Source organism: Ailuropoda melanoleuca, chromosome 17, assembly GCF_002007445.2.
Source record: "Ailuropoda melanoleuca isolate Jingjing chromosome 17, ASM200744v2, whole genome shotgun sequence".
Taxonomy (NCBI): Eukaryota; Metazoa; Chordata; class Mammalia; order Carnivora; family Ursidae; genus Ailuropoda; species Ailuropoda melanoleuca.
Window position 1 is genome coordinate 9406570 of NC_048234.1, and position 21089 is coordinate 9427658.

The following is a 21089-nucleotide window of genomic DNA, read 5'->3' on the forward strand; positions in this document are numbered from 1 at the left end:
TCCAGGGTACGGTTTCTGGGGTAGCTCCAGCTGGGTCACGTGGGTAATGTGAAACGGGGACTACAGTGTTCGTGCAAGCCGTAGGATTAGGGCACCAGCCAGGACTCCAAAAGCATTTGCAAGTATTTGCAAATTATCTGGAAAGAGGCAGATTGTCACCATTTTAGGCTTTGCAGGGCCCAGGTAGGGTCTCCATGGCCACTCCTCGGTTTTAGCATCTTTGTGCAAAATCGGTCTTAGTCAATATGTAAACAAAAGGGTGAGGTCCACTCATCCGATAACACCTGACTTACAAAATCAGGCGGTGGGCCAGGTGTGGCCTGCAGGGTGTAGTGGTCAACCTGTGCTATCGCAAAGCAAGTCAAGATGTCATTATTAGGGTAGAGAGACATCTGATATAAGGGACAGCACCATCAATGACAACCCTGTTTTATGCGGAGCAAACCTAACATGACACCAACACTCCAAGGGCCAAATCTGAGCTCCTATCCAAGCCCCAAGGGCAGGGAGACACTTTCTCTCCAATTGCAAGTTCACAATCATTCGCTGGGCCTGTAACGAGCACCCACGGTCATTCTCTGGGCCCCGCTCAGTGGCTGGCCCCAGGTGGATGCCTGGGTAAATATTTGTGGAATTCCCGTGCAACGTTTTAATCTCCAAACCTGGTGCAGAGCATGGGAATTAAACGCCCTAAAACCCTCCGCAGGCTTGATTGAAATGAGAGTGCCAGGTCCAGGAGCTGCTGACAGCTTTCTGACGCGGGCCACGGCTGCAGGCAGACCCAACTCCCCCAGCAGATAAAGGCAAGCTTGAGTTACTCAATGATCAAAGCTCGCCTCAAGGTCAGAGTCCTGCTGCCGTGGCAGCTAAGCAGTGAAGGAAGGACATCTGCCCCCACAGCTGTATTCTTAGCCCGGGGCCTGCAGTCCAGTGCGTCAGGGGCTCAGAGAGGATGAAGCACTTTGAAATATGCCAGATCATCCGGGCCCTTCCGCATCTTTCATTACCAGCACCGAGCCACCTGCCCCTCCCTGAGCTGCTCCTAAAAGCTTTCTGACTCCATCAGGAGAACGGGTTTTCTTGGAAGGGAGAGGAACGACAGGTGCGGGAGAATCAGAGGAGAGGGAGGCCAAGAGAGAACACAGCCTCGAAGAAAGAGGCCATCAGAGGGAATGAATCCCAACTGCAAGACATCGATCGATCAGATCGCACAGTAGTGTAACGCTGGACTGCTTGCAAAAGCACGTGACCAAAATAATAATCATGATGATGACGGTGATGATTTTAAAAAATAAAAGTTAAAAAAAAAAAAGCACGAGACCAAACATCCCCACCCACCTACCATCACAAAGTGCCATTTTCCTTACTTCTCAGTATGAATGTCATTCCGGGAAGAGCTGACTTGCCATGAGGCCTCCGTCCCCAACAATGTGGCCTTTGCACTTAATGCTTCGCCCACCAGCTGGAGCGCGTGCAGGGCCCAGCGTGGGTCCCCCGCCCCGGTGGCTTCACTGTCATCCCCAACCAGACCCGCTGACAGCTTTGAAAGGAGGTTCAGGTCTCAGGCTGGATGCAAGCCAGAGGGGAAAGCTGAGTGTGGGTTCTCAGCCCACAGCCCGCGGCCTGGAGCTCACAGACAGGAGGAAAGCCACATGGCAGGGGGCTCTTCCAACACAGAACCATGGGGGGGCCTGTTAACCAGAGCACAACCCATGGAGAGAAACGTCACATCCAAGCGTGTCCGCTAAACCTGACACAGTCAGTCAATTAACTGAGCTCCTAGTTAACAGGTGCGATGGAAGGAGTCTTTCAGAGCCTAACTTGTGGTTTGACACCAACAGTCTTATTCTCCTAACTAGTCCTGGGGCTTGAAAAGGGAATGTAATATAGATATAGCACAGAAGGCACCTGAAACTGGGGAGCTGTTGGAGGCTGCCCTTATTTTCCGGTTGGAAAACTCTAGTAACTAGAGGATCCGGTTAGGCTGGGCTGTGTTTCTCAAAGAATTGCTGTGGGACCACTCAACCCACTGGCTGATTAAAAAAAACAAAAACAAAAACAGAAGGGATGGGTTCCACGGTCAAGTCCATTAACCTCCCTCCTTGGATGTTAATTATAACTTGCAATGAACTATTAAAGGCTAAGAGAATTCTTGCCAAAGAAGAAGCCTTCTTCACTTTCAAATTTTCATGTATTTCAAATTGATTCATCAGACAACCTTCTTGTTTTAGGAACGGACCTCTTGGAACCGCTGGGTTTGGCCAGAAAAACGGCAGTCGAGGACAGAAAGGCATTGTTTATGAGCTGTATTATCTGGGAGAGTTCAGCGGATGAGGGGGGCTGCCTGTGTTATTTTCAGGATCTTTGGGTTTGAAAGGCATTCTCCATAGAATAATCATCAGAAGCCCCCTTTCCTTGTAATCCTGAAAGTATTTTCAAAAAGGCCAAGCATCGTGGCAATGAAGAGCTAGAATGGAGCCCCTACCCCACCAGGCACAGTAACCCCCCTTCCCCTCCCCTACCACAATGCCCTACTCTCCCCTGCATGGCTACTGAAATTCTACCTAATTTCCAACACTCAGCTCAGAGGCCAAAAAAAAAGGGGGCAAAAAAGCAAGGTCTCCTGAGGTCTACTGGGTTTTTCCCTGCAACACACCCCCGTGTTGAGAGGTTCAATAATGCGTTCGAAATCTATTGAATTAAACGATCCTACCGCCTTTCTTTAGGGTTAAAATTCACAGAAGCTAGGGAGGGAGGAGAGAGAATGGTGTGGTGAGGAAACGAGGTCCCCCACTCTCTGTCCATCAACCCGCCAAAGCGAAACCACCGGCCTAGCCCCAGAGGGGCAAGAAGAGGCTCGTGCCCGCTCTCGAGAGGCAGAACGTGACACAGCTGGGACCTCAGAGGAATCTGGCCAACCCCAGAGAAGCCACCGAAGGAAGGAGGCATCACCCAAACAAGGGGAGAGCCTCAAAGACTAAACTGGGGTCTCTGAATATTTGAGGTCAGCCTAGGGACCCTTGAGAAGTTTGAACCGGGCAACCTGGGCAAACCCCAGTCTAGCACATCAGACAGGAAAGAAGCCATCAGAAATGAGCAGATCTAAGAGGGGACAGACTTGGGTCTAACACGAGACAACGCTTCATGACAATACATCACGCAGCCCTCCCATATCACTGGCCACTCTTTCCCAGTCCCTTCTGCTGCCTTCTTCCCACACCCCGTTTATTCACTGGGGTATCCCAACACTCAACTCTGAACCCCATGCCTTTCTTCCTGCCCTCCCCTCTGCCAGCTCACCTCGCACCCCTTCCTCCAGCCAGCACACTCAGCCACACTGGACTCTTTCCATCACCTCCTAGAATAGTCTTCTTGTGATTCTTCCTGTGACCGGTCCCTCCGGTCTCCAGCCACAAGACCGGGAAGGAAGAGGCCTTCCGAACCCAGCTCCCCCGACCCTCGCGACTTTCTATGTCATCACTCTGTCTCCTTCAGAGGCCTGTCCACTCTCCGCACTTGAGTATTTATTGTATATTCTGGGTCTCCCCCCAAGTCACCATGAGCCCCACTAGAGCAGAGACTCGGTCTTTCTTGTTCAGCTCTGTGTGGCCGGTTTGTGGATGCGCTCAATATATTTGAGGAATATAAATGAAGGGACCATGCTGTTAGCTCTTGGAAAATGAAAAAGGCTCTCATGACAGGTAGTGAGCTCCCCATCACTGGTAGGATGAACATGGGGTGGGCATAGTGGAGAGGGGTCTGACGCAAGGTGCAGAGGGAGAGGGATGGACTTGGTGACCTCCCAGGTCTCTGCCAACATTGGCAGTCTACGTGTGTGTCCATGATGACACACTCAGGAGGCTTCGTGCCAGACATCCTTCTCTCCTGCCCTGAAAACCAACGCCCACAACCTCAGGCCTCATGACACCCAATCCCCGCTCCTGAAATACAAGAGATGCTTTCTTGACTCTGCTGGAATCCTGGGAATGCAATTTAAATTTCTGAAAAAGCCAAGACTGGGAGCTTCAAGGACCATGTGGTTCAGACCCAGGTTTGAACAAGCATGCAGAATTAACTCCTGGATGTTGGCGTCCGATGAGAAACTTCACGGGTTGAAACATTAGCCTTCTGACACCACATCCCACCCCCTGCACCTCCCTCGCCTGCCAGGGCCTCCGCAACCCACAAGGGCCTGTAACATCAAGGGCCGTTACTTGGACAGAGATTGTGGGTTGGCCCAGAGAGCCAGGAAGATTTTAAATTGCAAAACACGAACCCATAAATGCAGAGGGCCTCCTGTGTTCTCTACAGTCTGACCAAGAGTTGAGCCACAGACGAGGAAATGGTCTGATACCCTTGCCGAAATGACAAGGCCACCAAATGGATAAAAAAAAAAAAAAAAAAAAGAGAGAGAGAGAGAGAAATCTGGAATCAGGGAAGACACAGACAACAAGTGACCACCGAGGCTCAAGCTTGGAGATTCCGAGACTGGCAACATTTGTATTTTTCTGATTTTTAATCCAAACCCTCAATCCAATATCCCCCACCTGATTGCCATGGGTTTGTTGCCATCGTTGCTTAGAATGGAGAGGAAAAGCATCGCCTGCTTACTTTCTTGGCTTGAGATCCTGGCTCCAGCCCACTCTGGCACGGCAGACCTTCCTGGTGTCACTGGGAAATGGGGGTGCCTATATGCTGCTACCCTGATACACCAGAGGTGGCCCTGGGTGCTCTGGGGACAGACTGGAGCACGGCCCGGTTTTTTCCTTCATGCTTTTGTGTTCAGTATGGGCCCCCTTTTGAAAAAAACGAGCCCTTCCAGCTCCCGGGGTCCCAAGCAGCCCGCAGCCCGACTCCGGAATTCTGACCCATTCTGTTCCCCACCAGGTCCATGCAATAAAACAGAGTTGGGAGAAAGCCTGTGTGTATTTGGACCTAAAATGTGCAGAATATAGAGAATTCAAAACAAAAAGCATTAGTTCAGTCAATGCAAGGCACGTGTTTTGCCGAACCTTCTGGGTCAGTAGATTTTAAACTCACTCATGGCCTAAGGGCTCTAAGGAGACAGGTGCCTTAAGGACTTGGGGAGAAAGCTTGGTGCTTCCCCCCTGCTCCCCAGATCCCAGCCGGAGCCGCTCAGATCTCATTAGATTGAAAAACCAAGGCTCGGGAACTGGCCTCCTCTGTCTCTGGACGGATGTCTGTTTGTATGGACGCGGCCCCGCAGTCCCGCCTGCCAAGCCCTGAGGCTCCACTTTCTTACTCAAGGCAGAAAGAACCTACTTGTTACTCAATACTAATTTCCTACCAGGAAATAACATTTATGGCTATTTGGAAAACTGAATGTGAAATAGGTGGATTCCTATGGGATTTTGCGTGGAAACAAAAGATCTCAATGAGGAAGATGGGCAAAGTGGCAGAGGAAAAGAAAGCAATGAGGAAAGGGGTAAGAATCCCATGTCTCGGGACATTGACCGGACATACATCAGTGCATTTCTACTGTGTAAGATTTCTGATGTGTTCTGCCTTACAAATGATCCGGACTGCTGCTCCAACTTGGAATAGAATGAACAGAGATGCGTATAAAACGCAGCAGGTCTGAACGAGACTGTAAAATGTAGAAATGCACCCATATGCACCAAACTGCTGACTGGGGTCTAGAAAGATCTACAGGCCAGTGTGCTATTCTATCCCTTGCCTTCTGTCTTCCCACCGTCTGGAGTAGCTGTGCACCAAAGAACAGAGGAAGGGAGAGAGGGAGAGACGGGGGACCTTGAGATGGGAAGTTCGTGGTCAGGGAAGTAAGAGGAGGCTAACCTTCCAAGATGAGGGGGGAGAAGAGATGGGAGATGAGGTTTCATGAGAACAGATCATTCAGGTAGATTCCTATGGGATTTGGTAAAGATCTCCATCCAAAGATTAAGACCAAGGAGAGGCCTCTGAAAGGCTTCAAATCCAGAGTCATAGGCCTGGCTTTGTATTTTTAAAAACATCACCCTGAATTCAATGTGAAACATGAGTTACAAAGAAACAGGCAAGGTGAGGGCTTAGCGGGCCGCCTCCATGGCCCTGATAAGTCCTGCAGGCATGGCAACACACAAGGGAATGGCCAATGGTCAGGGCACGGCGGCGGGAGGCGGAGGGGGTCGGGGGAACCGATGAAGGTACAAGGAGCGAGGAGGAAACACACCAGGCAGGCTGCCGACACGAGCAGCATTCCCTGAAATCCTCGAAACTGTCAAAGAGGTAGGTTTGGTGGGGGAAGATGCAGAATGACTAGCTCGGGGGTGCCTCTGAGGCGTCCCCGGGGAAATGTCTAGTAGATGGCTGGATATGCAAGCCTGGAGTTCAGAAGAGAGTTAGAGGCTGGAAGAAAACAAAGATCCCAAAGATATCACAAAACAATAAGACTTAAACAAGACTTAATGACTGGAGATGGAGAGACACAGAGGCAAGTCTAAGGGTTAGACACCTGCTGATATGGGGCTCAGTCAGAACGGCAGGGCAGCAGATGGAGCCCAGGACACAGGAGAGATGAAATATTTGAATAATCCTAAAATAATGGGGCTTTGCTCAGAAACTGCTTAGGACCCAGCAGAGCCATGGTAAAACCGTATGAACAGGTACGGGGTGGGGGGAAGGCCAAAGCCCCAGAGAGAAGTGTCTCAAGCCAGGCTTACTGGGAGGTGCTTGCTATGAAATTTCTAGGAATTGAGAAGCCACGCTTCCCACGAGGCCAAATGACTACATTCTCGGCTTCCCTTGTTAACTAGGTGTGGCTGTGTGACTAAGTTCCTGTAAAAGCAAGAAACAAAAGTGTGTGGTCTATCTGGAGACATTTCATGAAAAGGAAGGGCACACATTCTTCTGCCCCTCTTTCCTCCACCCTGCTGCCTGAAGTGTGGATGAGATGGCTGGAGCTCCAGCAGCCCTTTAGTCCATGAGGGTGAGGAGCAAATCTAAGAGATGGTAAAGAAAGGAGCTCTGGAAAGTGCCTGGGTCTCTGACAATTTCATACAAGTGCCATAAACAATCTTATTTCAGCCACTGCCTCTTGAAGATGTTCTGTTACATGCAGTCAATCTTAATCCTAACCGGACTACTAGCCAACTGGTCTGACACGTCCCCTGAATTGCTGTCCCCTTGCTGGCGGTCACGTCATTCCCTGGACAGGGAGCAGCCTCCTCCTTGCCTGTATTTATTTAAATCCTGCCCATCCTCTGGAGGATGGCTCAAATTCCACCTCCCACACGAGACTTCCCTTCCACTTCCTCCCCTGAACTCTGGCGCTGCCTGCCTGCCCCCACTCCTTGGGCATCTGGCCTTGGCTGCCTTCACAGTGATTCATCCCTCCTCACTTATCCCCTGGCTCCTCAAAGAGGCTTGGGATCCCCAAGGGCAAGGTCCACAGTTTCCAAGGCCTCGTGTTCCCTGGGTCCGAGAGGCATTCAATGCCAGGTCATGATGCATAGGCCCCGCGAAGGCTCTTTCACCTTCACCTACAGTCAGGTAGAGGATGGACGCAGAAGGCATGTAAATACATTCAGAAAATAAGAAGGCAGGCAGAGTTGAGGTCAGCTCGTAAGAAATCTGAAACTAACATCAATCTAATATCAAAGGGTAGTTGGGCGGAAGATCAGAGACATCGCCTTCCAACTACGTCACACAGCAGTTAACATGAGGTTAATGTGGCGAGCAAGGGGCACCGTTCATCCAGAAGACAAAGTGCACGGAGAGGCGCCGGGCCCTGGCCCCACACCTTCAAACACAAGCCCCTTCAGAAAAAACCAGCAAGTCAGATCAACCAGCATCAGTTCACATAACACGCTTTTAACGTGCTCTTCGCAAATGGTTATCAATAGTGAGTTCCTTTTGATTCCGTCGATAAAAAGTATGTTTGGAATATCCTGAGGGCAATCGCGGACCAAAGTCGGTGGCTCTCCCCTTAATATAGTTTCATTCGTCTAATTTTTGTAATTACATATTTTTGCGCCCACTGTTTGCCACGGAAATTGTTCGACTGGATCAGCAAGGCCAAGGAGACTCAGAGGATTCCACTCCCCCCTCCATCAGAGCTGACCCACCAGGGAGACGTCAGCAGAGTTAACTGGGGAAGCTTCCATGGAAACTTCTGACTTCGAAGAAGGTCAAATCCAAACAAAGCCAGCTGACTTAAGGGCGTGTCCAGATTCCCTCAAAACATCTGAGAAGGCAGATGGGGAAGAGAACCCATGCTCTGGGGTCTCCCTCCCCCCACCCCGCAAAGAAACCATATGGATTTGGAGCCCACAAGAAAGACCCCGAAGTCATTGTCAATGAAGCCAAGGAAAGAGCTTGGCACATAAAGAGCCAATTAAGGGACTAGAGGTTTCCTGATGAAAGCAACACTGGTCCCTCTATGAGATGGGAGAACAGCCATTTACATTCACAGCAGGTGCAGCATAAAGGGTCCATAACAGGCCCCGAGGTGAAGACCGCTCCTCTTCTCGGTTTGAGCACAGTTTAGACGGCTGCTCCTGTGCCCCCTTCTGGACCTAAGAGTCCAGGATTCCGTGCCAACCCCACACGGCCAAATGCCACTTGGGAAGGACGCCTGTGGACACCGCCCCGCCTCAGGGAGAGCCACCCTCTCGGGCCGCGTCACCGCTTGTGACCACCAGGTGTCAGTAGCGAGCGGTGCGCCTCCCATCCCAGGGCTTCACGGAACTCGAGCCAGACCCTGAAGGGGGGAGACACCGGAAGCTGCGGCTATGGGGACAAGCAGGGCTATGGCCACATTCTCAGGCACGCATGAGTACTTCATTCCATTTGCCCGGTTGCCAGCTCACCATGCAAACTCACGGTGCGCCCTCTGGGATGTTTTTAATTCAGTATCTTTCACGCACTCTGAGCAAAGAATCAGGACTGCTCCTGTCAATAAGGACAGAGGCCTTTCTTTTCTTCCCCCCAGGAAAGTGACAACATAAAGCAGGATTTTCTACTCCTTGCCTATCCTCCCCACAAAAAATACCAAATCATCATTCTAGCACTGTCTCTTTATACTGAGGTTCGAGATGTTTGGTTTGTAATGTTTCGGTGACAGTTTGGGTATTACCGGGTGCCGAGCCCACGGGAGGCAAAGCCCAGCAAAGAAACTGCATTGTGCAAAGCCAGAACGAAGGGTCCCTTCATGGCCTGCTTTATTGCACTGGGTCTAAACTGGTCTCTCTTGTTGGTTGTAGCATCTTCAACAGAGATAACTGGATCATGAATTGCTTCAGCAACAATGAAAGCCATACTCTTTTGGTCTTTTAAAACCCAGGATGTCAAGAAACCTCTCTCTGCCCATCCTACAACAACTTCCCTCTCCAGGCTGAGGACATATCCTTTGAAACGCGAGACCGTGCCAAGCCAAGCCGACTATGTCCTCAACGCCAAGCACTGTGGCCCCTCCCAGGGACCATGAGGCCACGAAACACCCAACCACCCAAAACAAGGCACTCTCTTTACCTTGGCCTCTCCATATCCAAAGACACAGGACTCCCTGCTCCCTTGTACTGCTCTCTCTGAGCACTTGAGTTGTCTAGTGGGTGATTCACTGCCAATTATCCCCTTCACTCGAGTCCAAATAAGCCTGGTTTCAAATATCTCACAAGCAAAGACACGGAGGACAGGGGAGAAACACAATCCTCTGGATGGAGGACCCTCCCAGGCTCGGCTTAGCGTTCTGCAAACAGCTTCGAGTCCCCATCGTGCCACAAGGAAATACTCAAAGCTTTTGATGCTAAACAGCAGCAGGGGGGCCCACGACCTAGAAAAGCAGTCTTGTAAATGGGCGGGGGGGCAAAAGCTGGACCAAAAACTACCCTTGGGACCGTCCCTGAAACAGGCAGAGGCAGGACATTTCTGGATGGAGACAGCCACGGGAACAAAGATACTAGTTGGATCCAAAGTCCCAATGGGGTCAGCCTGAAGTCTTGCCATTGAATGACCTTCACTGCTTATCTGCACCTGAGTTTCTTTGCTCACAAAGAGTGTCACATCAGGTGATAAGGGGGACTTCTAGGACATCTTTCCAGATCCAGATAATGTACAGCGATACCCAGGGAAACTTCTGCCCCTCTCCTTTTGTCTTGGATTCCTAGTCCCCCCGTTGCATTCCACCCCACCCCACCCCAGCAACAAGGTTGGAGCTGTGTCCTTCCAAGAACAGGTGTTTCCAGGTCTGGACTGAGAAACACGGCACCCACAGACCAGGACAAGCGTGTGGCGCAAAAACCCAGTCTCACCGTTCGTGGATGACGAGTAACAGTGGAGGACGTTGCTCGAAGACAAAACGCTACAGTTTTGCCAGAGGTCAGTGCTGTGTCCATTGCCCACGATCCATTGCTAGAAAGAACCAGACATCTTAAATCAGACAAGGTGCGGAGGAGCGAAGGGAAGGGAAGAGTGAAGAAGAACGAAGGGAAGGCAAGGGCAACCTCATCCACCCATCTAGCCGGCTTGCCCCTGCCCTGCCCAGTGTCACCTGGCCAGAGGCCACAGTCATGCGGGAAAAAGGAGAGAGGTGGGGGTCTGGCTCAGACATGGTGTTGCGGGGGGCGGGGGGGGGGAAGTGTTTGCAAGTGAAATGCACTTTGTTATTAGAAAAGCAGCACACGGGGCGCCTGGGTGGCACAGCGGTTAAGCGTCTGCCTTCGGCTCAGGGCGTGATCCCGCCGTTATGGGATCGAGCCCCACGTCAGGCTCCTCTGCTGTGAGCCTGCTTCTTCCTCTCCCACTCCCCCTGCTTGTGTTCCCTCTCTCGCTGGCTGTCTCTATCTCTGTNAAAAGGAGAGAGGTGGGGGTCTGGCTCAGACATGGTGTTGCGGGGGGCGGGGGGGGGAAGTGTTTGCAAGTGAAATGCACTTTGTTATTAGAAAAGCAGCACACACGTGTAAGCTAATATGTGCAGAAGTACATATAATAGAAGGAGCCTCGCACTCAGCCTGGGACACCTGTATTCAAGCCCCTCCCCTCCCTGATCTCCTGAGTGTTGTTCTGAGCCTCTCTCCTTACCCATAATTCCTATTAATCCAACAAGATTAATTAAGACGTTGTAAAGACGTTTATAAATGATACAACGACCCACAAGCCCCCAACATCAGTATTTCTTGTTCCAATAATTATCTCTCAACCTTTGAAACAGAGGGGAATAGTGTGTCTGGAATTTGCCTTACATTAAGAAGTGAAAGCCATAGTCACATAACTGCCTGAAGTTTCAAATCGAATGTGCTGATGTTTGATGGTTCTGTGACCCAAATTACCCTAATGACCTGCTCTTGCAGTGAAGGCGCTGGGTCCCCTTCCTAAAGCAGTCCCAGGACTGTGAACTCTTTTCTGGAAGAGCCCATGTTAACCTTCCAATATCCAGCCCTCCAGGGGTGTTGTATGAACTAAGCCGCCCATCTGACCTATGACATGTGCAGAAAAACAAAACTCCATAAATACTCCGCTTCCTTCCTCAACGAATCTACAGCGAGAAATTAAAAACAAACAAAAAAAATGCTGAGCAATCTCATCAAATGAAGGTCGGGGAACCCTGGCTCTGCACTGAAATTATCTGGCGTAAACGGAGGCCTGCGCAGCTAACCCAGTCCAGCGATTGCTTCCTTCCTACCCCTGAATCTGCTCCAGTTNTAAACGGAGGCCTGCGCAGCTAACCCAGTCCAGCGATTGCTTCCTTCCTACCCCTGAATCTGCTCCAGTTTTCTCAAAACAACTGGAAGGGGGCAGATTGCCAGAAAGCAGTCTGAGACTTCACGCTGTCTGCAAAGTAACACCGCGGCCGGGAACTAGAGGGAGCGCGGCCGGAATCGTCGCCCCGGGGAGACCGGAGCACTTGGGAGGGAACTCGGGGAGCTCGGGGTGCCCCGCCCGCCCCCCGCCGCCCACGGGCCACTCACGCTGACAATCGTGGAGACGAACAGCAGCACCAGCACTGCGACGTGGAGGACGATGATACCCAGCAACAGGAGGAGCATTCTGGCGGCGAGTTGTGCTCGGCGGAGTTCCTGCCTGCCGGGAAAGACAGCCGAAGCTGGACGTGAGGCCGGACCAACCGGCGCGAGCGAGCGAGGGAGGAGGAGCGCGCGGAGGGAGGGTCCCCGCGCCGGCGGAATGCAGGGGGCTGGCACCGCGCCCGCCCGCCCGCGGGCCTGGCCCGACCAGGCCCCGGGCGCCTGCACGCCTCCCGGCGGCCGGCCGAGAGAGGGCAGCAGCCGACCGCAGCATCCCCGCCCCGCAGCCGCTGGGCCCGCCTGCGACAGACCATCCTTTGCTTTGGGAACAAAACAAGGGGTACGCACGTCTAAGTCACCCCCAGAGGAGAGGTTTCTCCAAAAGGACGAGCGGAGGCCACGGCACACCTCCACCCACCCGGGGTTGCCTCCAAGCCCAGCCTCACGTGGGGAAGGGGGCAGAAGGGGGAGAGTGTGCCCCTTCCCCTATGGAGGGGGAGATGGGGGGGTCAGGGGGTAGGCGCCCAGATTTCTGCCAGAGGCCCGGGGACACCAGCGGCACGCTATGAGGGGGAGCGCGCGGCTGCGAGCTGGTTTCCCAGACCGGGTGCGCTCCGCATTCCGTTAGTCTCCGAGTTTCCACCCGCTTCAGCAAGCGCTGGGGAGCCGTCCTGGCCCCAGCTCGGCCTGGCATCGACCCGGGCGGCTCCGGAGAGGAGGCGCAGAGCCGGAGGAGTGTGGGCAGGAAGAGTGGCCCAGAGAGCGGCCCGACCCTGCGCTTCCTGCCCACCGCGCGCTTCCCCAGGAGGCTCCGGCGGGTGGGGCCTTGCGCTCCGGAGCTGGCTCCTAGCCGGATCGCCGGGGTCCCGGCCGCGCCCCCCGCACGCACAGCCGAGACGCAACCCGGTCCAGCCTCTGCGCTCCGGAACGCGCGCCCGGAGCCTGCATGGAGGGGGCCAGACGTCCGGTGGGAAGGAGAGGCGGAGGATGAAGGGCTAGGTCCCAGGAGAACTGCAGCCCGCCAGAGCCCGCAGGACATCTTCCCTCCGCAGTTGTGCGGTCCTAGCCCCTCATTTTACAGCCATTGGGGAACTGAAGAGCCGGGTGACCCGTTAGAGGATACCTATGACTGTGAAAACCCGGCTGCACTTGGGGGGACTGTTTCAGTACAGGGCCCTGGGCCAGGGAGACGACGTTTCAATAACTCAGCTTTAAAACTACCCAGTACCAGGCCCCTCTGTTGCTTTCCATAAGCAACACATTCAAAAGAACCCTGGAATGTACGGGAAGAAGTAAGCCCGGTTTTCCGATGTCTCCCAGAAGGTTTAAATTAAATCCAGTGGCTCCTAGAGCCAGGGAGGGATAGAGAAGGATAATCGGAGATAGGTTATGTGGCTAGAAATTGGGGGACTACCGAGGTCCAGTAGCCCTCCCCCAAGGTGTCCACCGCAGGGACCAATTTGCCAATGACTCTCCAAGTAGGCGCTTCTCCAGCGAAAGGAAAACTGCGCGGCCCCTGCCCCATATCCCGACACCACCACCCGCGCCCTTTACGACTTAGGGACCATAAAGCAGGCCACGCCGTACCCCTACAAGCCGTGTAAGAACTATACTAGACAGATCGTGGTCTGTCTGAGCTCAGAAAGACAGCTCGGAGAACTGGCCAGCCCAAAGCCCGCGCCTGCTCTGCGCTTGCTGGCACCATGGACGGAAGATGCCCACGTTTCTCCTCCATCTCCTCCACTTTCCCTACCAAAGCACTTACAGCCCAAAGGAATGGTTGTCCCCGATCCTCAGTGTGGCCTCCGGAACAAGCTCGGTGCGTTTGCTCGGCTGCTGGCGTCCGCGAAGACAGCTGCGGTGCCAGGCTGCGCGCGCGAAGCGAGGGGCCAGAGGGAGGCTCCCGGCGTTCCCCTTTAACGGGAACAACGCCCTGTCTGCGTCGCTGCAATAGGGTGTGTCCCTGGGTCAGCTTGTGCAGGGGGGCGGGCCTCAGGGCGGAGAGAGGACAGGAGGGAGGGAGGGCAGGAGACAGTTACTCGGCCTTCAATCCGCCCCGGGAGAAAGTCGATCACTGCAAAACCGCTGCGACTTTTACTCGAAACTAGGCGGCCGCTGAGCTTTGTCACCTCCGCTTCCTCCGGCTCCCCAAGTTCCTGGAGACCAAGTGCTGGCCAATAAACTGGTCCCTCCGCCCCCTCGGCCACGTGGGAAAAACCCTCCCGAGGTCGCCCCCGCCGGTGCCCAGAGCTGGGCTTTGGGGCGCACGCACGCGGACTGCGCCCACGCGGGGGCCAAGGCTGGATTCCTCTCCTCCGGGAAGGGGGGAGCTGGCACTTAAGCGCCGAAAGACGTCCCTCTCCTCTAGGGTCCCGGGGCGCCTGGCCTGCCCCGGCATTTCCCCTGGGCACCCCTGCCCCGCGCCCGCCCCGCGCTGTCAGTGTCTGCACCTAGGCCGTGTGCCGGGTTCCCGGGACTCGAGGGGACCCACTGGAGGGCCCTGCTTGGGTGAGAATCAGCGGGAGGAGAGAGTCCCGCCGACTACAGAACGGCGTGCCCGGTGAGGTTGGGGGGCGGGGGGTGGTCTGGCTCCTCCTAGCCTGGTCAAAACCAGACCACGACCGGGGAAGCTCCAGGCGAAGTTCGCCTGGCCTGGCTCCCGGCCTTCGCTGGCGTCCCCCGGCCATAGGGTGGGGAGCTGGCCTTTGGAGGTCGGGGAAGAACAGCCAGGGAAATCCGCTGATTCATAGTCGCCTGAACGCGGTCCGCGCAGCGTCACAGGGAGAGAGGCTAGCCCTTCTGGGCGTGGCACAGGTGGGCCCGAGGAAGGCTGTCCGATGGCAGAGCCTTGATGGAAACAAGGAGCCTTCGTGTGGATTCTGAATGTCTCTGCTTACTAATGCCGCACGTTCGCACCCACAGGCACACTCCCGCCTCCTGCTAGTGTCCTGTGTCATAAAACTTTATCGCTCTAAATGAGTCCATCGATTCTGTAGGATTATACTCTTTGAAAGTAGCTGCTTAGGGTAGCCAATTGCATATTCTTATCTTTAAGTGAAAGCACAGCATCTGAAATATTCCTCGAATAATGAATGGTCTTTTAAAAATTCTTGTATTATGAGATTTAAAAAGATGATGTGTAAAACCTTCACTCAATGCCTCTTGTGTGGCAAGCACTTTAGCAGAACTTTTTCATGTTCTGGGAGAGGGGGGATGGGGCAACGCTTGGGCACTCTGGCTCTGGGCTCAGACAAACCTGATTACTCAGGGTTATGAACTTGGGTGAGCAGCTGAAGTTCAATGAGCTTCCATTTTCTCGTCGAAGCAAGCAGGCAAGCAGGACTGGTAATGCCTATTTTATGGTGGTGAGTAAAGGGATTGAAGTGTGTGAAGAAGTTAGCATAGTGCCTAGAACATAGGGACCAGGACTCAATAAATTGTCACCATGGTTATTATTCTATCATCTTTAGCCCTCAAGGCAAGGCAGATTACCCTGACCTAAAATAGCTTAGAAATCCCACAGGTTTAATGTTCACATGCAAGTAGAAAAACCAACCAGAGGAATAGGGCTGTGTTCTCTCCTCCTGGGTCATTTTACAGGTCAGCAGTGCCCCAGGATTCATGGCCTGACCTTATACCAATCAGACTTTAATTGTATTTATTTAACCAACATTTATGTGGTCACTATGTCCCCAGGACTATTCTAAGCACTTCACAAATATTAGCATACTGAACTCGGGATTTTCTTTCTCTTCTTTCTTTTTTGCTCCGAGTAACCTTTTTAATGAAGTAAATACATCTAGAAAAGCACACGCATTGTAAAGCATAGCTTGTTTCTTCCTCTGCCTTGAACTCACTATTTTAGTCAATGACACTGCGCTGTGGGTTTCGAACACGTGAACCTAAACCCTTTGGTTCAGCCCTCACTGCCTCTCGCCTACCTCCCACCTGCCCGGTTCCCAGGGTAGAAAAGAAAACACTGCCCAGGGCAGTGTGGACCAGGCTTGGCCACACCCGGAGCCCGGCCAGCGCTTTGCTACAGGTGGAAACTTCTCCCTGACCTGCTTCCCAACCTGAGGTCCCCTGCCAGGCGTGTGTGCGGATGGGAAACAGCTGCAGGTCGGTCCCCTTATTCCCTTCAAATCTGGAGGTGCTGGGCTTCCTAGATGCTCTCAGATAGTCAGTCCTTCTCACCTCCCCAGCCAGACCATACAGCCAGTTCTTCATCAGGGATTTAAAGCATCCTCTGACTCTTGTCAATTGCAACACAGCACACCGTCTCTCCTCGGCCAAAAGAAACCCCAATCCCTTCCAGTCATGATTTGCAGGGAGTGGGGCATCGGGCAGCTCTCCCAGAAGCCTAAGCACACACTACCCAGAGGGACAGTTTGCCAAGAAAACTCACCCGGCCAAACGGTGTAACCCCTTCCTCCACGCGGATTTCTTTGCAGTCACACGCAAAGGATGCCAAGGCAAGGCCCTCCCCACAGGGCGGCGGAGAGACCAGCAGGCAGACTCTAAGCCCCACTGCTTGCAACCAGGCTCCCTGAGATGTTCCCTGGTGGTGCTCCCTGTAACTGAAGCCAGACCAGGCGCCTTTCCAGTTTATTCAGGGGCTGGTCCAATGCTGGGATATGTCATGGTGGCCTGAGAGCATCTCAGCCTTTACTACTTAAAGAGACAGCGCCTTGCTTTGTGTACTTGCCAGGGTACAATGATCCCAAGGGGCCCTTCGGAGCATGGAGAACCTGGGATCAACAGGGAAGGGACTTGGGGTACATCTGCAGCCTCGGAAGCCAAGCCTATTCCCACTGTGGCAGCCTATGTGATGGCTGAGAGCCCCCAGGTCCCAGCACCCCACCTCTCACCCTCCAGGGAATTCCACAAGGAGGAAATGTACTGTACGAAGGGTCTGTGCGCGTCATGTCACATGTGTTACCTGCAGACTGAGTCTCATTTTGAATCGACATTGTCGTTTTAAGGAGCTCCGACGTTGCACGGATAACATTGACCTCCACGAGATGAGCCAATTCAAATAAACAAGGCTCTGTTGAAGACATTCCAACCCGTCAGGCAGGACAGACTAGGGGAGCAATGGCGAGAGTTATGGAGAGGCAGACAAACGAAGATGCCGTCTTCTTCAGGCTCTTTGCCCTCTATGCTCCTTCAAGCTCTCAGAAAGGGTCCTCTATCTCTAGCAAGTTCTCCTGGGTGAAGCGCCAAGACAAGGGCANCGGACAGGCTAGGAGAGCAATGGCGAGAGTTATGGAGAGGCAGACAAACGAAGATGCCGTCTTCTTCAGGCTCTTTGCCCTCTATGCTCCTTCAAGCTCTCAGAAAGGGTCCTCTATCTCTAGCAAGTTCTCCTGGGTGAAGCGCCAAGACAAGGGCACTTGGTTTTATTGAAGGAGTCCCTTGGAATTTTGGCAATTTCCCCAACTTCTTATGTCGGGGCCGGGCGGGGAGGACTGTAGTTCTCTGTAGAGTCTGGGGAAGTCTCTCTGCCACAAAGTTTCTTCTGCTCCACAGGCAGAAGGGGGTCCCAAAGGCCCTCTCTCTGTTCTGCTCCCAGCCTGGATCTTTCCAGCCCCAGTGAAACAGTGTAACCGGGCCTTGGGTCTCATTAGATCTGACTGCTCGTTAAAATGACAGAGAGCTTTGCATACCGCTGGCCTGGGCCTGTGTGCCGAGTGGCTGACTCAGTGGTCTGGGATGCAGGTCAGGTGTGGGTAATTTTTAACATTTCTCGAGATGCTCCAGGGTCCAGCCAAATTGTCACAAGGCGTCACATGGCCCCTGGTTTCCTTCTAGCTGCCTTCTGTCGTGGAGCCCAGATGGAAGTAAGGCCCAGCATGGGCTGCAGGGTTAGACAAGTTATGGTTCAGTCTTACCAGGTAACACAGGGTCGTGTGTGTATATCTGGGGTGTGCGTGTGTGTGCATGTGTGTATGTTCTATGTGTGTGTGAGAGAGAGAAAGAAAGAGGAGCTCCCTCAATCCTTTCCAACATAGAGGGTGAGGGGGGGCCCAATGAGAATGACTTTGGGCTTCCCCAGACACCCCCCTTCCTGGATGTCCCCCATGATCTTACCTGAAGGCCACAGGACGAGGTTGCTGTCCCTCAGGCTGGACTAAGCCTGAGACATCTGACGTCATTTCTCTCCAAGGGCTAAGAATTCAGAGACAGAAGCATAGGGCAGGGTGAGGGCGGGACGCATGGCTTTTTCTTCTGGCTGGATGGCGCCAATCTGATCAGCCCTCCATTCTTCCAAGAGCTCCATGTTCCAGGACCAGCTCTCTTGGCCCTCTGTCTCTTTCGACCACGCCCATTGCCTGCAACCAAGCCCTGAAAACTCGCGGGCTTTGGCTAAGACCTGTTGGAGGAGCTCCTTCAGGCTTCGTGGCAGCAGAGCGGGCCCCTGCTGTGCTCCCCCACCGGCCGATCCATCAGGCACCAAGACACCTGTCCCTACGCCAGGCTCTCTGCCTCCTCTTGGGCCTCTCTCTCCCCTGTTCTGGAGGCCCTCCTCGGCCAAAGGAAACCCCAGTCCCTCTGTGTTGACCAGTGCATCCTCAGGGCCATGGAGAATATCCCCCAGGGGTATTTCACTTCTATTATTATTTCTGCCCATTTTATAAATAAGGACGATGAGAGTCAGGCAGACTGGGAGCCCGATGCGGGGCTCGATCCCAGGACCCCAGGATCGTGACCTGAACCAAAGGCAGAAGCTTCACTGATGGAGCCCCCCAGGCGCCCCTCTTTATAACAATCTTATGAACAGGCATTCTGATCATCCTTTTTCCATGTGAGGGGAAACTGAGGCACACCAAGACCTTGAGTGTCTTTCTCAGGACACCCCACCCCACGAGGAAACCGCAAAGGCCAGATGTGAAGCAGGCATCCCAGCCACAGAGCCCACGCCCTGTACCCCGTGCTATCTTGTACCCTGACTTTGGCCTTCGCAGAACATTCACACTTCGTCACAATGCTGCCATACACATCATATAATCCAATTTCCTTTTTCCGCCAAAGATGCTGATACGGTCTATNATCGCCGGGGTCCCGGCCGCGCCCCCCGCACGCACAGCCGAGACGCAACCCGGTCCAGCCTCTGCGCTCCGGGACGCGCGCCCGGGAGCCTGCATGGAGGGGGCCAGACGTCCGGTGGGAAAGAGAGGCGGAAGATGAAGGGCTAGGTCCCAGGAGAACTGCAGCCCGCCAGAGCCCGCAGGACATCTTCCCTCCGCAGTTGTGCTGTCCTAGCCCCTCATTTTACAGCCATTGGGGAACTGAAGAGCCGGGTGACCCGTTAGAGGATACCTATGACTGTGAAAACCCGGCTGCACTTGGGGGGACTGTTTCAGTACAGGGCCCTGGGCCAGGGAGACGACGTTTCAATAACTCAGCTTTAAAACTACCCAGTACCAGGCCCCTCTGTTGCTTTCCATAAGCAACACATTCAAAAGAACCCTGGAATGTACGGGAAGAAGTAAGCCCGGTTTTCCGATGTCTCCCAGAAGGTTTAAATTAAATCCAGTGGCTCCTAGAGCCAGGGAGGGATAGAGAAGGATAATCGGAGATAGGTTATGTGGCTAGAAATTGGGGGACTACCGAGGTCCAGTAGCCCTCCCCCAAGGTGTCCACCGCAGGGACCAATTTGCCAATGACTCTCCAAGTAGGCGCTTCTCCAGCGAAACGAAAACTGCGCGGCCCCTGCCCCATATCCCGACACCACCACCCGCGCCCTTTACGACTTAGGGACCATAAAGCAGGCCACGCCGTACCCCTACAAGCCGTGTAAGAACTATACTAGACAGATCGTGGTCTGTCTGAGCTCAGAAAGACAGCTCGGAGAACTGGCCAGCCCAAAGCCCGCGCCTGCTCTGCGCTTGCTGGCACCATGGACGGAAGATGCCCACGTTTCTCCTCCATCTCCTCCACTTTCCCTACCAAAGCACTTACAGCCCAAAGGGATGGTTGTCCCCGATCCTCAGTGTGGCCTCCGGAACAAGCTCGGTGCGTTTGCTCGGCTGCTGGCGTCCGCGAAGACAGCTGCGGTGCCAGGCTGCGCGCGCGAAGCGAGGGGCCAGAGGGAGGCTCCCGGCGTTCCCCTTTAACGGGAACAACGCCCTGTCTGCGTCGCTGCAATAGGGTGTGTCCCTGGGTCAGCTTGTGCAGGGGGGCGGGCCTCAGGGCGGAGAGAGGACAGGAGGGAGGGAGGGCAGGAGACAGTTACTCGGCCTTCAATCCGCCCCGGGAGAAAGTCGATCACTGCAAAACCGCTGCGACTTTTACTCGAAACTAGGCGGCCGCTGAGCTTTGTCACCTCCGCTTCCTCCGGCTCCCCAAGTTCCTGGAGACCAAGTGCTGGCCAATAAACTGGTCCCTCCGCCCCCTCGGCCACGTGGGAAAAACCCTCCCGAGGTCGCCCCCGCCGGTGCCCAGAGCTGGGCTTTGGGGCGCACGCACGCGGACTGCGCCCACGCGGGGGCCAAGGCTGGATTCCTCTCCTCCGGGAAGGGGAGAGCTGGCACTTAAGCGCCGAAAGACGTCCCTCTCCTCTAGGGTCCCGGGGCGCCTGGCCTGCCCCGGCATTTCCCCTGGGCACCCCTGCCCCGCGCCCGCCCCGCGCTGTCAGTGTCTGCACCTAGGCCGTGTGCCGGGTTCCCGGGACTCGAGGGGACCCACTGGAGGGCCCTGCTTGGGTGAGAATCAGCGGGAGGAGAGAGTCCCGCCGACTACAGAACGGCGTGCCCGGTGAGGTTGGGGGGCGGGGGGTGGTCTGGCTCCTCCTAGCCTGGTCAAAACCAGACCACGACCGGGGAAGCTCCAGGCGAAGTTCGCCTGGCCTGGCTCCCGGCCTTCGCTGGCGTCCCCCGGCCATAGGGTGGGGAGCTGGCCTTTGGAGGTCGGGGAAGAACAGCCAGGGAAATCCGCTGATTCATAGTCGCCTGAACGCGGTCCGCGCAGCGTCACAGGGAGAGAGGCTAGCCCTTCTGGGCGTGGCACAGGTGGGCCCGAGGAAGGCTGTCCGATGGCAGAGCCTTGATGGAAACAAGGAGCCTTCGTGTGGATTCTGAATGTCTCTGCTTACTAATGCCGCACGTTCGC

At 54.3% G+C, this 21089-nt stretch overlaps 1 protein-coding gene across 3 annotated transcripts in view; it reads right to left on the reverse strand.

The window, feature by feature from the left end:
• PMP22 (peripheral myelin protein 22) overlaps nt 1–20240 on the reverse strand; it is a 34298-nt gene extending 14058 nt beyond the window's left edge. The window contains exons 1-3 of one of the 3 annotated variants that reach the window (XM_034646965.1): nt 19941–20240; nt 11925–12036; nt 10269–10368 (exon numbers count right to left, since the gene is read on the reverse strand). In XM_034646965.1, the coding sequence (XP_034502856.1) occupies nt 10269–10368; nt 11925–12002 (178 nt within the window). In that variant the 5' untranslated portion in view covers nt 12003–12036; nt 19941–20240. Of the gene's footprint in view, nt 1–10268; nt 10369–11924; nt 12037–13743; nt 14047–16383; nt 16459–19940 lie in introns of those variants that run through there. The other 2 variants (XM_002927892.4, XM_019808616.2) reach the window with 2 other exon arrangements.
• Nucleotides 20241–21089: the final 849 nt, after the last annotated feature.